Source organism: Dermacentor variabilis, chromosome 11 (assembly GCF_050947875.1).
Source record: "Dermacentor variabilis isolate Ectoservices chromosome 11, ASM5094787v1, whole genome shotgun sequence".
NCBI lineage: Eukaryota > Metazoa > Arthropoda > Arachnida > Ixodida > Ixodidae > Dermacentor > Dermacentor variabilis.
Genome location: NC_134578.1, coordinates 54,212,318 through 54,228,457, shown reverse-complemented (window position 1 = coordinate 54,228,457; position 16,140 = coordinate 54,212,318). Strand labels below are relative to the sequence as shown.

Here is a 16,140-nt window from a genome sequence, read left to right as displayed (position 1 = left end):
CAGCCAGACAACTTGCCAAAACCAATCTCTGGCAGTAAAAACGACTCGTGCAGACTTGTTTACGCAAGACGCTCCGATACGCGGCGCGCTTTCGCGATGAACGCACCAAGGGAGCCAGAATTGGGAGCGAAGCTTTTACCACCGGGCACTTTGCTTACGTAAACCGCGAGATGGCTGGCTCCAGCCACGCGTTCAACAAACACGCGTGCACGCCGACTGTTTAGGTTCTCAGACTGCACCGAAGAACAAGGCCAAGCTAAGGGTTCTCACGTGTATGCATACTCTTCGGCATGAGGCACATAAAGCGTGACACGTCGGCTTGAACACTCAAGTCTGACCGGTGGCGCCCGCCCAGGGCCTCTGAAACATGCGCAGTTTGTTTACGTCTTGTTTTGGCAGATGGCTTCCGAAACTTGGGAGAAACCGTGGAAACATACACACAGTGTGGCTTAATAACAAACTGACCCGGGCCAAGTGTTCTCGGTATGGCCCATTCGTCGGGAGAGGATTGGCGGGGCTCAACAAGGCAGATGGAGTTTTGGTTCGGTGACCCCATGGTTTTCTTTCGCATAAGAAGGGGTGCTTGCTGGGATACATGTTCAGAGGCTCACCCGAGGCCAGATCGCAAGGACGCACGGAAGCACGACCATGAAGGACCTTAAGGGAAAAGTCGCCCTCGTAACGGGAGCTGCGACAGGTTTCGGAAAGGCGATTGTCGACCTCCTCCTAGGCAGGGGATGCAAGGTGATGTCATTTATACGCGACGTAAGGCAGTGCGGCAGTGCCTAAAAATTTAAACCCCATTTTGTGAATGGCATTAGTAATGCATGTGCGCACGCAAAGAACTTAAGGTGGTGCTACACTTTCCGCCACCAAACAAGCGTTACCCTTGAACAACAAATGTTACCACCTCATACTTCCGTTAGGGTAGAAAAGTTAGGTAAATGTCAGTGATGTTATGCATGAATGCACGTTGAACGCTACCGATCTGTTTTCATATTTCTTACGATACTGACCATGGTTGTTTTGCGTATCGCTGTCCCGAATCACTAACCATGTTGATTCATCGTGTGTTGAGCAAGATCGCGTACGACAGGTGTCAAAATTACAGTGCCTTCACTACGGTCAAAGTAACTGCGTTTTATTTCGCTGGTTCCGACAAATCTGTACCACGAGACTATCCTCAGCGATGTGTCTTCGCTTTGCTCTCCTGCTGTGATTGATATTGCTGAGAGCACCCCGCAGTAATGGCGGACACACACAGCACGCGAGGTTTTAGTTTCTCGAAGCCTCATTAAATCGCTGCTGTGCACGATATTTACGAACGCCCTCATTTGTTTACTGAACGTGCAAACATATACTTGTCTGTTTTGACTCAACCAAATGTGCCATAGTGGAGAGCTTCGTCTATGGCAGACTCGAAGCTTGAGGGAACAACTTGTTTATTGACCGGTTGCCTGCTCTCAAATATTTGTTACAAACCGCCATGCTGGCTGTGGCGTTGAGCTGCCGAAGCAGTGCCTGACGGGATCAAATTCCGGGTCAGGGCGTCTGCATTTTGATGGGGGTGAAATGGGAGAATACCCGCGTACCGGGCATTTGGTGCATGGTACACGGTAGTGACATTTATTCCGGAGTGCCCCAATATGGCGTGCTTTATAATAAAATCGTGGTTTTCGCAAGTACTACAACAGAATTCGATTTCTTTTAAACCCTTCTCTACATGGACCCTCCGGATGAGAAATTTCACATAGGCCACCTTGACCTTGAGTCGTCCCCTTACTAAGGACATAAATGTTAAGAGTGACAGTAGGTGCATATAATTGCTTAATAAAGCCGACGAAGGGGCAACCGCCACCGTATTTCATTCGTTATAGAGCTCCTCACGCGCCCTACAATGACTGCAGGTTTGGTTACCACCAGCGGACACTCCTATTTCAGCCATTTCGTTTTCTTCTCTTTTACCAAGAATATGGACCCAAACACCAATTTAAAACTCCCTGGCAATTATATCGAACTTTAGTTGGAAAAGCTCATTAACTTAACGTGCCCATGTAATCAATATTGTTGTCTCTGTACGACTGATACCGCTCACCGTCACTTCTTATGTGCAACTCGGCGTGCGTTAATTCGACTACGTCTTGCAGGTAGCTCTTCTGGACATGGATTGCTCTGTAGGCAAGCAGACAACCGCGGAGTTTCAGGCGAAGTACGGGAAGGACAGCTGCATTTTCTTGAAGTGCGACGTCACTGACGATCAAGAACTTGACGGTGAGCTTATTTTGCCGACGATTTACTCTTTGGAGCAGAAGGCTGGTATAGGCCAAAAACACGGTGGCGCATCCATCCTTCGGAGGTAATTGACGCCGTTGGGGCTAGCCTCCCTTGTGGCTACTGGCGTGGAACCCACATGCACGCAACAAAATTTGAGCTCGTTGCACTTTCACGATGGGTGTGGATGCTCGATAAAGAAGGTTTGCACCGAGAAAAAGGAATTCTACGGCACAGACCGAACACGAACAAAGCATTGCAGATCTCTGCAACATCAAAGTAAGTCACTTTGTTTTATTAGACTTTCTTTTCCCCACAGCCGTTAATGCTGCCCGCAATTTATCGGCATGGCTGGAAGAATGTGTGAAAGCGTGTGACTGCACTTGTGAATGAAGTCCGCGGCACACCCGAGATTCCAGCGGCACTGTATCACTTCAGTGTCCCGATAGCATGTATTACGACACAAGGATACAAGCGGGCGCTGCGATTTCTCACTTTGCCCATTGAGATAGCAGGAGCTTGCAGTTATGATTCCTTGTCATTTATTCATCATCGGAATGGCTAACAGAATCACATGCAATTATCGTTTGTGTGAGGAAACTGCGGAACAGTTTAAGTGCCACCGCCTGTCATTCGACAGTGAACTCCGCTCGACTACTCAACTGCTTACGCTCAACCGTCTATAACCTCAACAGCTTGGGCGACAGGCCGTTGCCAGAAAACTGTAATTACGGGAGCTTAGCTCAAGTACTCTTGTAGTACAAGACAGTTTATTTATTTTATTTATTTTATTTATTTTATTTATTTTATTCTAATGTGAAGAATAATTTCCGACACACACATTCTCTCGGTTGCAGCAGCTAAAGGCAAGTCAATGCCCGACAAAGGTGGTAGCACCGAAAATTATACACCCGCACTGAGGCCGCGGCCAACAGCAGAAACCGAGGTAATCAGGTAGCGCATAAATTTAGCAAAAATAATGCGACCTAATACATATAGAGCATGTATGAGCACAGTACTTCAAAATAAAACGCAGCAGTGTTGATGAATGCAATAGCGATAATGCGTGTTTTGAACGCAGTTAGACTATAAGATCATCTGTGGCTGAGCGAGCGAACATTCCTCTGCTGGTATGCTAACACTGGCTGACTGTGACCTCTTTTTTATTTTTTACCTCTTTTTTTTCCCAAGTGTACACGGGGTAGCCAATCAGACACGATTTCGGTTAACCCTTGTTCTCGATCCTTAATCAAAATGATAACTGCACTGCATTTTTTTCTCTTTCTCTTCTTCTCTCTGTCTCTCCTTCTGCGGTTGTCGTTGTTCACAGTGACTAGCTTGGAAATCTGCAGATATGAGACACGTAATATCAGAGGGTCCCACTATAGTTCCCAATTTTTTGTTCTGTTGCTACAGTAACTGCATCTCCTTTCTTTTTTATGAAGACTGCTTCTGCCAGACCCGTTCCCACTTCGGTGGCCTCGACATCGTCATCAACAACGCCGGCATTGCCGGGGAGGCCAAGTGGAAGAAGATCTTCGCCATAAACGCTGTGAGTGCCCTTTTCAAGTTTACATACACATAAATATTCAATCGAAATCCAGGCCTAATTCAGGCCTAATTCGGCAGCTCGCAGACAGAGTAATGCGTAAATGATACAACCTTCAATGCTGTTTTTTTTATATTTCCTATATTTGGTTGTATCCGTATGGCTTTCTTTTTCTTTTTCTCTTGGTTTACTTCTAGAAGAAAAACACGAAGAAAAGTTTTCCGGCAATTCATTACTGCTGTTCCAGATACTTAGAAGTTTGTGTTATACTTGTGTACGCGTTTGTACTAAACATGTGAAATTAGCACCATAAGTGAACGTATTTGCATTTAGGAAAAAATGTCAATTAAGTGTTCCAGCCCTTATACGCAATGACGCCGTCATTTCTAACTTTCTTCTTTTGTAATCTTAACAGCTTAAACGTTAGAACCAAGAAATAGTTCAGGAAAGCAAATTACATATATTGATATGATGCTGAAGACGCTCTTTTGTCTCTTATCAGCTAGTCAGAAAACCGTAGATGACCAAGAAATCTTAGCGTTTTGCAGCGAAAGCGCTAACACTGTAGTATAAAAGAATTTCGAGTTGTTAAATAAACGTCAAAAAGATAAGCAGAGCGAAGAACCTTTGCGCTAGAAAGCGCCTACACTGATTAAAAGGAGATACGACACGGTCGGATGTTTAAAGATTCAAAATTCTATAATCATTTCATATCGTATACAGGAAAAATCATAAAAGTTTTGACAATCTGTTCGAGAAAGTTCAAATATTAACACCTAAAGAGCGGATTCAAACGTTTTGTCTTCAACAAATAAAGTATTACTTTACGTAACACAATCGGCAAATTTCAAAACGTATTGGAGAAGTTGTAGCGGTGTCATGCAGCTGGCGAAACCACACAAAATTATTAAATCCGCGCTAACTAATGTGTACTGCACAAATCACGAAATTCCTAAAGTGACTATCGTAAGATATATAAAATTAGCGCTATAAATGCTACAATAAGCTCATTTTTCGCCACGAATTTCCTTTGTACTTGTGATCATGCGTATATTCATTGCTTGTGAGTCAACAATCACTCTATACGCTATCAGGAAATAGAGTTTCAGTTAGAGTGCCTTGTGATGCGGCCCCTTGACTTATTCGACCTGGGTGTTCTCGGGCGCCATTTTTAAACTCTTAAACTGAGTGACTGTGAGCAAGTCGACTCATCTGCGAGTTCTCCAGAGTACGCTTGCGACAACAGAAAGCTGCGATATGAGATAATTATGATCACGGTGTAATAGTGACTTTGGTGTTTGCGCTGCTCAACCCGAGGGCGCCGGATCGAATCCCAGCCGCGGCGGCCTCATTCGGATGGAGGCGAAATTCAAACAAAAAGAAGGCACCCATGCACCATGCACATGGGTGCACGTTAACGAGCTCCAGGTGGTCAAAATTAATCCGCCGTCCCCCACTACCACGTGCCTCATAACCACACAGTGGTTTCGGCGCACAAAACCGCGGAATTCATTCAAATCATGCCAGGATCCCTCGGCGTCTCGTAACGACAGTGCTTCTTTCTCGTTCCACTTGCGAGGCAATGTTTCGTAAGACGCGGCATGACTTTGCAGGCATTCCCTGTAGAAGCACGCGGTATAAACTGCTCACCGCAAAGGAAAATAGAACAAGAAAGAAAAAAGAATGAGGCAAATGCAGCTTCGTGTTACGAGCCGGATTACAGCACACAGTAAATAAGACCGACCAAAAAGAAAATAAACAAGCCGTGGCATCATTGCCCGCGCCTCCAGATTGCACACGTGCTGAGAAAAACGACTGAGGATTCGCCCCGTTATCGCAGGCGAGACGCACGGCTTGTGCCGAGCTGTTCATTAGCGGCTGTGTTTATCTATTGCTTTACATCTGTATAGCTGCGTAGCTCTAGTGCACACTTACTGACACAGCGCCGGTCGCTCCGAGCCGAACGCGGTCTGTAGGCAGCCGGCGGAGGCAAACGTTTCGCGAAGTCAACCGAAGGGCAACTCGTTAGCCAATACGTTGAGCAACGTGCGAGTCGGTTATTGAGAAACACGTTCCGCCGTGGAAGCAGGCTGCTGAGAACGCGTTTGAGAGCTATGCAGCGCATGCGCGGAAGATCTAGAAAAAGGTTTTTCTTTTTTCTTTCAGGATATGTAGAACTTGTTTGATGTAAGAACAAAGAACTGAAGAAAACAATGCACGCCATTTCCAATAAAATAATGCCGTGATAATTGCTCTTTGTAAGAGAATCGTATACGTTAGTACTGTCTCGTTTGCATACCGGTTTTACGTGCCTTCAAAAATCAAACCCCGTATATCGAGCACTGAAAACAGGAAAAATCATCGAGTGCTGACAAGAAGTGCAGACCGACACAAACTGTATGAGTCAACTAAACATATAATTTCTATCTATATTAAAGTTAATTTGAAGTTGTTACCCTCATTGTCACTGTATGAAACTAAATAACAAATTCCGCAACTCAATCACATGTTTCAACCTGTGTAAATCAAAGCGTTTGTCTAGTGGTTAGCTAAATGCTCAAATTTCATACGCTGTTTTAACCCTTTCTTCTCTGTCCTTTTTCGAACCCCTGTCTGCCAACCCCAGTGTAGGGTAGCGAACCGGAGATTGATGTCTGGTTAACCTCCCTGCCTTTCCCCTTCATTTCTGTCTCTCTCATACGCTGCCAGATATCGACCGATAAACCGGCGGACGCGACATCACGGTGGCCTATACGCAAAGAAAGCTTCGCTTTAAACCGAGAGAAAGATGCTTCTTGACCCGGAAAAACAAAAAGCTCTCAAAGGCAGAACGCGTAAGCAGGAATTTCGCGAGGCCCAGTGTCTGCTGCGTGCCGCCGAGTCCGAAGAAGTACGCGAAGCAGAGCGAGAGGGTAAGCGAAGGAAATCCGAGCCGATGTCGAAACCAAAACAAGCGCGACTCCGAAGCCCAAAACAAGGAACAAGATGACTCGTCGCCGGTGTTTATTTACTCTGAATGCCTGCCACGTGTCGTCAAACGGGCTCGATGATGGCTTCAAACCGTTCCACCCTCCCACGACGCAGCGCCTCCTCGGCGAGCGCGTCATAAAACTCAACACATCAACCCTGGGTCCCCTCCCCCACACTCACTCGCGAACGCAAACACGCACGGACATCAGTGGGTGCTGTATTGCTGTGTGTGTCTGGAGCCGGGGTGAGGGGGTGGGCGTGTGCGCGTTTGCCTGAGTGGGAGGGGAGGAAGTAAATGTTCGGCAAGCAGCGGACCGCGAATAGCCCAAACAACCGGTTAGAGACGTTACGAGCGCTCCGAATAAGCAGTCTGTCGCCCAAGGGGCAAACTGGTCACGCTGATGTGTGCCCACGCGTGCTACCGCTGCCCGCGTGTCTGGCAACCTTCAAACTGCGAGAATGGCCCACTTAAAGGTCAAGGCCGACTCTCTCCAGGATAAACGCCCAACGCTAAGCCAGAGTGCCGGTCACTCGGAAAGCGACAATCACAAGCTGCTCGCGTCGTCTCACATTAGCACGTAGCACGTTAGCGTTTGTGTTAAAAGCACAATAAAGCACTAGTGGTGGAGGGTGTAAACGGTCGGCGCCTGCAGGAAGCAGATGGAGTTCATATCGAGGTACGGCTGCTGCTGCTGCTGCTGCTGCTGCGCACCGTTACGACTTCGGAACGGCAGCCACATGGAGCGCTTTTTGCGACGTATTTCGGGCGACGCGTCGTGCGGCGCCAGCGCGCTCATCTCTTGCTGCGCCATAACCTCGCCGTTACCGGGACCTAACAGCGTCACGCGGGCTTTCAGTCTCGGTTCTCAGCCAAATTTCACTGGTCACAACCGCAGATATAGACAGATGGTCCAACGCAATGGGGAATACGCGTAGAAGACAGCCTCCAGGTATCTCCCACCTAATACGCCAACAAACATAAACGAACAAGAAGTACCAGAGACTGGCGCAGTTTCTTTTAGAGGCCTGAAGTTCTTTGATTTGGCGGAATAGGAATGAAGAAAGAGGGAAGAAATCAAAACCCAAAGTATCGCTTTTCTAACCGCGTGCGGCTGCGTCAGTGTAAAGTCAGATTCCAGATTATTTACGACTTTTTCGTGTACTTTCGCTCAGGTTAAGTTATCCCGTGTAGCTGCGTCAATGTTTCCAGGCCCGTTACAACGCGAGGCAACCTCAGCGCATCGAGACAGAATTAACCGACCCTGACGTAATGTATGACGTCAGGTCGAGGAACTTCAACCAGGTGTCGCGAGCCGCCTCGCGTTGGTTGGGTCCTTCTTGGCTTGCAATGTCACCACGCGTTCTAAAGCTAACCTCACTGTTATCGCCATAGACGCAATTTATCAACTCGACCCGACTTCGCGTTCACCTTTGATGTCCCTTTACGTCGGGAAAGATGTCGAGAGAACTAACTCGTCAGTATGTGAAAACACTGAAGAGACGGCGCTCTCCTTTATGTGCGCATTGCACCGCAAGAAATTCACTTTTATGACAATTCATTGCAATTTTTGGGAAACCTTCCGAATGTATTTTATCCTTATTGCTTTCGTAACAGTGAGCCTATTTGGGCTGCTAAGCACGAGGTCGCGGGACCGACTGCCGGCCACGGAGGCCGCATTTCGATGGAGGCGAGACGCGAAAACACCCGTATACTTAGATTTAGGTGCACGATAAAGAGCTCCAGGTGGTCCAATTTTTTCTGGATCTAGTACCCCGCTATGGCGTGTCTCCTAACAGATCGTGGATTTGGCACGTAAAACCCGTTAATGTAATTTAACAGTGCGCCCAGGGCACCACTCGCGTTCAAGCTGTGCCAAGTTGGCTGGCTCATGGTGGAAGGAGAAAGGTTCACAACTGGCACATGTTGTGTAAGGCATGTACAAATGCATTTCCTAAAGAAGTCAACGCATCAGAAATCAATTGAAGGTCGAGGAATCATTAGTCAGCCGAATGAGCATCAGTTAATGAACTACACATGTGTAAGTTGTAGTGGTGCAATTTTTTTTTTTTTGCCAATAACTATTCCGCGCGTTACATTATTTCGCTCGAACGAGCCCTCCCAGACATGGGACAACACGAGTAAGATCATTTGAAGCAGAATTGCATGGCATAAAGCCAGTGGCGCGACAACGGAAAGTATTGTGTTTACTAGGGCTGCATAGCAGGGGTGTTGGCTCCGCTGTGATCTCTTCAATCGTCGTGTCGCTTGATTCAAGCGGCTTTCTTTTTTTTTCTGACGGGCCGTTGTTGAAAGGGAAACATGTCCACGCAGCAAGCGGTGTTCAGCGGAATCCTCCTCGGCCTCAAGTACATGGGAAAGGACAATGGCCAGAAAGGTGGACACATCATCAACGTCGCCTCAGACGCCGGTGAGACACAGCAGCTTTCTAAAACCATGAGATGAAAATTGCAGTGCTTTCAAACGAAATCAGATGAGTCAAATTTTGGGATTAAGAGCTTTATAGATTATCTCGCAAACGACACCAAAATCTTTTCTTATTTTTTTTTAATTGCTGTGTTAGCTGTTATGAGCAGCGCCTCTTTCGTATAGAGTCTGACCTAACAAGTTCATTGCTTAAAAGCTCACACACTGCGAATCTTCTTAGTGTGAACACCTAATTAGGATTTTTTTTTCTGGGTATAGATAGCGCAATTCTGCTGCTCCAGAAAAGACAGACGTTACTTACACAGCAAATCGCAGAGCTGTTACGTAATTGCCAGTTCCACGCATTGAATTTGCAATTCTTCACTTTAGGGTACGCGTCTCAATTGCGAAATTGAAGATGAACAGCGACGAAATCGAACCTCTTTCGCAGAAATCCTGTGCTTAGCGCTGCACTACCGAGAAATACGTCCTCAAAAAAAATGGGGCTAAGTTTATTGCCGCTTCATTTAACACTTATCAGCGCTTCATTTTTTTTTTTTTTTTGTGCAGCGCTCACGAGTTTACTCGAACATCATCGGAACTAGCGACAAATTCCTCCGCGGCATAACGCCATAACAAATCGACCGACAAGGTGTATTCACTTTTTTTTTTATTTCTTACCGGATGTATACTTGCGCGTCTCGAATGATCGTCGAACTGGATAAGCTGATTACGTGTCGAATAACGGCGCACCGGTATATGTCGCATTTTCATGTCGTCTCACTTTTGGTCTGTCCATACGGTTTGTAGCATGTCTGTTCTTTGAATCGCAACGACAGTATCGGCCCCGGGTCGAACCCGCGACCTCGTGATGGGCAACAGTTCCCGTCACAGCAACGCGGATCAGTCGGCTCGTTTTACAGATCTGTGTTCTCCACTACGTACGGAGGCTAGAACTGAGTTTCGCCCGTGCTGGCCAAGTTTGTAGAGGACTTCGCCTCCCGAGAAACTGAAATACCGAGTTCTTGTTTTGTTTATTTGTTTTTCCGTCGGAGTCGTAATAATCGCGTTTTCTTTTTCATTCATCGCTCACGTCCAGGCCTCAGGGTGAAGCCCATGATCCCTGCCTACAACGCGGCTAAGACAGCCGTGGTTGCCATGACGAGGGCTTTTGGGGTGAGTAAACAAGGAATGGTGCTGCCTGGCGCCACGCGTTGTCCGCCATTCTGTCTCCGCAGAAAAATACTCTCATAACAAAGTTTCAAACCACGATGCGAAGAAGGTAGCCTGCGCAAAAAAACTCCGTTCAACGTGGAGGCAGCTCCTGTAAATTACCGAACTTGTGTTATCACTTTATTAGGAGAGCGTAGTGTTGAACATTTCTTAATTCTGCAATGCTGAATACCTGGATATCGGAAATATGCCTTCCTTAACTCTCTAATCCTTGCATTGCTTTTTCCTAATCTCGATATTGTTTTATCTATGCACCTTAACGACGTCTTGCCCCTCTATGTGGCAGTTGTCAGCCTGCTTGTTCCCTAGTTTTTTTTTTTTTAATCTGCATATCCTATATTTCCCAACCAACAAATAATTAAAATAATTGCTGCCGGTGATGTAGTGTTCTGGGCGTATAAAACATCCAAAAATTCGAGCAGGGAAGTAGAACCATTAGCGTAGCTGATTTTCGCCCACATACGGACATGAAATAGCAATGATGGTGAAATTTATTGGCACTTGTAAGGGGTGGAACATCGCAATACAATGCAAACTTATTTTACCTATATGTTAGCATCAGTTTGATGTTCTGCGCACTGGAGTTTGAATTTTTGCAGTCACAGTCTGGTTCTAATAGAGAGAGAGACAGAGAGAGAGAGAAGAGGGGAGGAAAGCCAGGGTGTTCGTAAAAAAAATAACGTGCAGACATGCAAGCTTATTACACAGTATGAACACCCGCAGCACAGGGAAAAATTGAAGCTGCGCTGCTCCCAATTCGACTAACCGAGTCCACTGCCGCTAGGCCAGGGCAAGCTTCCACCACAGCACTGGCAATGTAATCTGGCTGCTTCCTACAGGCATATCAGTTAATCTTCAGTTACACTTCTATGGAGCCGTCGGTCGAATAAGAGAGGGCGCAAAGTCAATAATAGTTTAGTGGTAGGTGGATGGTTCGAGATCTTTACAGCATTACGAAATGAGAACGCGTAAGCTGAACGGCTCCTAATCCGCTGAGGTAATAAACAATAACGGTGTTAATGCAATGGTGACCGGGCCAGGCGGCTTTCCGTGGCAGCCACGTTTATCAGCGAGTGAGCCGGAACCCCAGAAGCAAGAGGCGCGTGGGATATGCGAGGGCCATAAGTTACGACGCCTACTTCAGTGACCACGCTTGAAACAGCCATACTGGAAGATAAGCCTTATCGTTCTTCCGAATGTGCACTCGTCGAGAATTAAGGTTAACTGACGACCAACGTGGATAGAGCGGGTGCTTGAGGCAACAAATTGAACGAGCAGGTGCACCTATTCATGTGGCGTGCCAATGCTTACTTAGTCCATGTGGTCTACGATTCGAGGTAGGCAAAAGTCGTAATTTGAAAAACGGATACATGCGCAGGAAATACCCGGTCAACATCAGAAGCGGACGCTTCGTTGCGGTAACAGCCTTTAAACAACACCGCTTGCCTTGAAGGCAAGAAGAAAAGCTCCTGTCCAAATTCGGGAACTGGTTCGATGCGTACTATTCCTTTGCACTCGCTTTTGCGGGACGCGATTTTGTTTCAGTGTTGATTTAGGGTAGTGAATTTTGGTCTTTCCGTACTGCGATAACTTGTTCAGTCGTGAATTATGAAAGAGCCTTCCTAAAGCCACCAAATTTACTCATTTGTTTTCCTGAGAACGTGCTGCGAACATTGCAGAAAAGGTATGGCCCTCTTTCAAGAATATTTACGTCCCATCAGGCTCGTCTTCATGCTTCAAAGAGAAAATAATTAATTTCCGATATTGACTTGTTTTAGATAATGTGTTATATAAGAAACTGACTTGAACATTTGTTACAACTAGTTGCGCTTGGTATTATTGTGCTGTGGAGCTTCTATTGCGAGAAACAACACATTAACAACAACGACACAGAGTGACACGTGGAACTTCTCGTGAAACTATGTATAGAATACTTGCGCCTTTTGAAATACCATTGTTTTGCATTACCCTTCATGCTAAATAGACTTATGACATTGTTTTATTTGGTAGCATTGCGTTAGGTTCGTTTATTTCAGCGCTTCGTTCAAGGTATTACTCTGTCGTGTCTAGTAATATTCAAAAGTGTCGTCTGCGTATGCGGATGCCGTGACTGAAATGGTTAAGGTTGCCTTTCCTGTCAACCTCGCTATAGCAGCCTTTTCCTAGTGGTTTAGCGAATCTCATTTGCCCGAAATTTTAATGGTGCATTCCATTCGGTGAATGTATCGATGTTAAAGGTGAGTGGGGTTAAATGAAAAGCCTTAGTATAAGCTGGTCGCCAAGAGGCTAAGGACCACTGGTTTCTTACAAGAACGCAATCGCTTCGAAGCTATGCGCTTGTCTCTGGAGCACCTGCAGCTGAAACTGTGTATCTCATTCTGTCGAGGACAAGCTAAAATTAGGGATAAAAATGCGGCTAAATCAGTGACACCGGCAACCGCCAACGCCGGGTCCACGATGAGTCCAGCTTTGAAAGCGCATCGCGCCGCGTCGCTTTTAGGAGGTCCTCTCCTTCACCACGTGCGTACTAAATTTAAGCACGCACTGTGGCGTGGAGGAGTCAGGAAGGGGGGGGGGGGATGCAGGGTAGTGGCTGGCTTCCGACCCGTGAGCAGCGTAGGGAGTGCGCGCCGCTTTGCCTCTCATTAACCTGTTTTGACTCGGCCCGTGCCATATCTCATCGCCGCCGCTCCCCAGCGCTTCTATTTCCTCCGTTTCCCGCCGGTTTTGCGGCGGCATACCACACGCGGGGCTGCACAAAAAGAGCGGAGGAGTCCCCCCCTCGATTGAGATCGGCTGATCTCCTCCTTCCTCGCGGCCAGACGAGACCGGTATATGCGCTGCGTCCGCAAGGTTTTATACGGATATTTGCTCCCCCTCCTAGGACGTCGCATAACCGTGCAAGATGAAGTGACGGAGTGTGGTCTGGCTGGTGAGGGCTGGCGTGAGGAGCGGTGGCGGCTACGGCGCAGCTGTCAACGGGACCCGTATTTGGACGCGAGTGATGAGCGAGTGGAGGGTGTATGTGAGGCAGCGGGGCAGAGAGGCAGCCGTTTCGAGGGGAGGAGAAAGAGGGGGAGTGAGTGGGAGAGTGCGTGAGTGCCGGTGGGAAAACGTTTGCGCGAATGAACGTATCTTGAGGTTGGATGAGTGAGCAAGTGGGAAAGTGATTGAACAAGTCGGTGAGATGTAATGTGCACGTGAAGATGCGACTGAGCGGGAGAACTAATTTGAGAGAGAAATGAGCGTAAGTGAACTATGCGAGCAAGACATTGCGTGAGTCAGTGAGTGAAGGGGCAAGCATGGAGTGAGGGAAGGAAGGAGTGAGGGAGCGACCTAGTCATTTAAAATTTTGTTTAATTGCTAAAAAACTACTTTGAAGGCAGCAAAGGTAGAGGGAAGTTTCGGCTAGTTGTAGTTCCATTCAGAAACTATAAACCTCTCCCAGCGCAATCTGAAAAATAACTCGAGTCTTATAGCATACCTCAATGCGTTATGAAACAATTATTTGTTTCTGCAGTCATCGCGACTAAGAATTTCTTGGGAATTTGCTCCTACGGTGACGTAATAATCGGTTACGGTTTTGCCCAGCGTTGGCAACCTTAGTGAGTTTAAATATTCTTAGGCATATCAAAAACATAATTTTTGTACGCAGTCATATTGCTCCGTGAAACAAACTTCCCCCTTGCAACCAGACTTTTTTTTTCTTCGTCTGCGCAGAGTGACCTCTACCTGAACCGTCACGGAGTCAAGGTGAACTGTATCTGCCCCGAGCCTATGAACACGCCGATGTGGTGGGGCATATCCGCCTTCTGCAAGACCCGGGAGGACACCACCGCCATGGCCCTGGATTTCGACAAACGTGTTATGACGTGCGTGCTACGTCAACTGCTCTGCGTGCTGTTCATTGCGACAGTCTTGCTGAGATTTCGTCAATTTTGTCTATATAATCATGCTAAACGTGACGAGTCGTGCATCACTAATAATCAGCGACAGAAAATACCAAGGCTTACGCAATTACGCGCAATCCTGCATGTCAGTGTAACCTAAATGGCGAAGGAAGAAGAAATATGGGAGTAACACACGGTCGACGAGTGAAAGCTCTTAAGAACGCGGTCCCAACCTGCTCTACTCGGCATTTACCTGAAGTAGCAATGGTTAATTGATTTACTGAGTTTTCTTTTTTTTTCACAAGCCATAGCAACACAGAAGCTCTTTGAGACGCCATAGTGTATCGAACTCATCGTTAGTTTGACTATGTAGGCCTCCTTACCGTGGACACAAAATTCAGACACGAAATTTATTTCACGAACTTACACTTTGTGTGTTCGGTGGGTTCCAGTTAGTAAATTGCAATGTGTGTCGCCGTTCATTCAACCCACTGTGGTGCTTTGGCGTTGCGCTACTAAACCCGAGGTTGCAGGGTCAAATCCCGGCCGCGGTGGCCACATTTCGATGGGGGCCAAATCCAACAACTTCCATGTACCGTGCATTGGGTGCATGCTAAAGAAGCCCAGGTGGTCCAAATTATTGCGCACTCTCACTGTGGCGCGCCTCATAATCTTATTGTGGTTTTGGCACCTAAAGCCCAAGACTATTCCTTTTTTTCATTTACTTAGTTTAACCGTTGATTACCAAAAACAGATAAGTATTTGATTGTGAATTTCAGTTTATTGTGCAAATAATGTCCGTTTGTTAAACTAATCTAGCTCAACGAGTAGAATTTTTTTTTAAGTTTCCCTGCCCCATGTAATTTTTTTTTAAATTTTGAATAACTCTCAATAAACACCCTATAGGCATACATTCGGTGGCGTACTTGGGAAAAATAATTGCACCGAAACAGCTATGCGTGGCCAAGAAACCCCTGGCAGTCGATATAGCGTGAGGAATAAGAATATAGCACTGCTTTCTAAAAGATAACGTAAAGCAGAAGTTGAGATTTATACAAAGCGCGATAAATCTGAAAGTGACACTGATCAGTCGACAAACCGCGAAGCCATTTGCATCACCTGCACCTGCGTTTCGGTTGCCCCTGCTGCAGTGTCGAGCACGTGGCCAAGGGCATCTTGATGATCCTGGAAGACGACAAGAACGGCGCTGCCTTGACGGCCTTCCACGGCCAAGAGTTGCGCTACTTCCAGTTCCAGGACTGTTGAGGGACGTCAACTGACTTGTCTCCGTCAGTGCCAGGCGTCCAACGGTAGAATCGGTAGTGGACTTTCACTGACGATGTCGTGGATACAAATAAAGACCCTCGTTGAACGCCGAGGAGCCCCGATGCCTGCTACTGAGCCCTCTTTCTGAGAGCACTAGATCTCATATTTCCGGAGCATATCCACAGCGAATCACAAAATTGTTCGTACAGATTAGAGGACTTTACACCAAGATTTCTATTGCAGACAGTCAAGTGCGACGCGTAGCTCGGGCGCTAAATACTGTGCCTGCAAGGTATCGCACTGCCCGCCACGGCGCGAGAACATCTTAAAGATTCAAACAGAAGCCACCGTTCCTTTCCTCTCGGGCGCAGCCCCACCCCCTTCCGGAGAGTCAAGGTGACAAGCATATATTTATTGCATAGAGTATAAGCAAGGTAAATATACCTGGTAGTGAAGCTTCCATAGGAGCCCATACGTTCAAAACATGGCGGTCCATCGCCGGTTCATGGGGCTTAGCGCCATCTGTATGTGGTGGG

At 46.9% G+C, this 16,140-nt stretch overlaps 1 protein-coding gene across 1 annotated transcript; it reads left to right on the top strand.

Annotated features, from left to right (window-relative positions):
- The first annotated feature begins 498 nt into the window (after window positions 1-498).
- LOC142564475 (15-hydroxyprostaglandin dehydrogenase [NAD(+)]-like) lies at window positions 499-15,726 on the top strand. Its single transcript, XM_075675492.1, has 7 exons — window positions 499-744; window positions 2,148-2,271; window positions 3,717-3,823; window positions 9,123-9,219; window positions 10,315-10,391; window positions 14,169-14,320; window positions 15,490-15,726. The coding sequence occupies exons 1-7, from the start codon at window positions 649-651 to the stop codon at window positions 15,602-15,604; spliced, it is 768 nt and encodes a 255-aa protein (XP_075531607.1). The 5' UTR covers window positions 499-648; the 3' UTR covers window positions 15,605-15,726.
- The last annotated feature ends 414 nt before the right edge of the window (window positions 15,727-16,140 follow it).

Coding starts and splice junctions, on each gene's coding strand:
- LOC142564475 (XM_075675492.1), top strand. CDS start 649: ATGAAGGACCTTAAGGGAAAAGTCGCCCTCGTAACGGGAGCTGCGACA. Junction 3,824..9,122: donor AGATCTTCGCCATAAACGCT/GTGAGTGCCCTT, acceptor ATGTCCACGCAG/CAAGCGGTGTTCAGCGGAAT. Junction 10,392..14,168: donor CCATGACGAGGGCTTTTGGG/GTGAGTAAACAA, acceptor TCGTCTGCGCAG/AGTGACCTCTACCTGAACCG.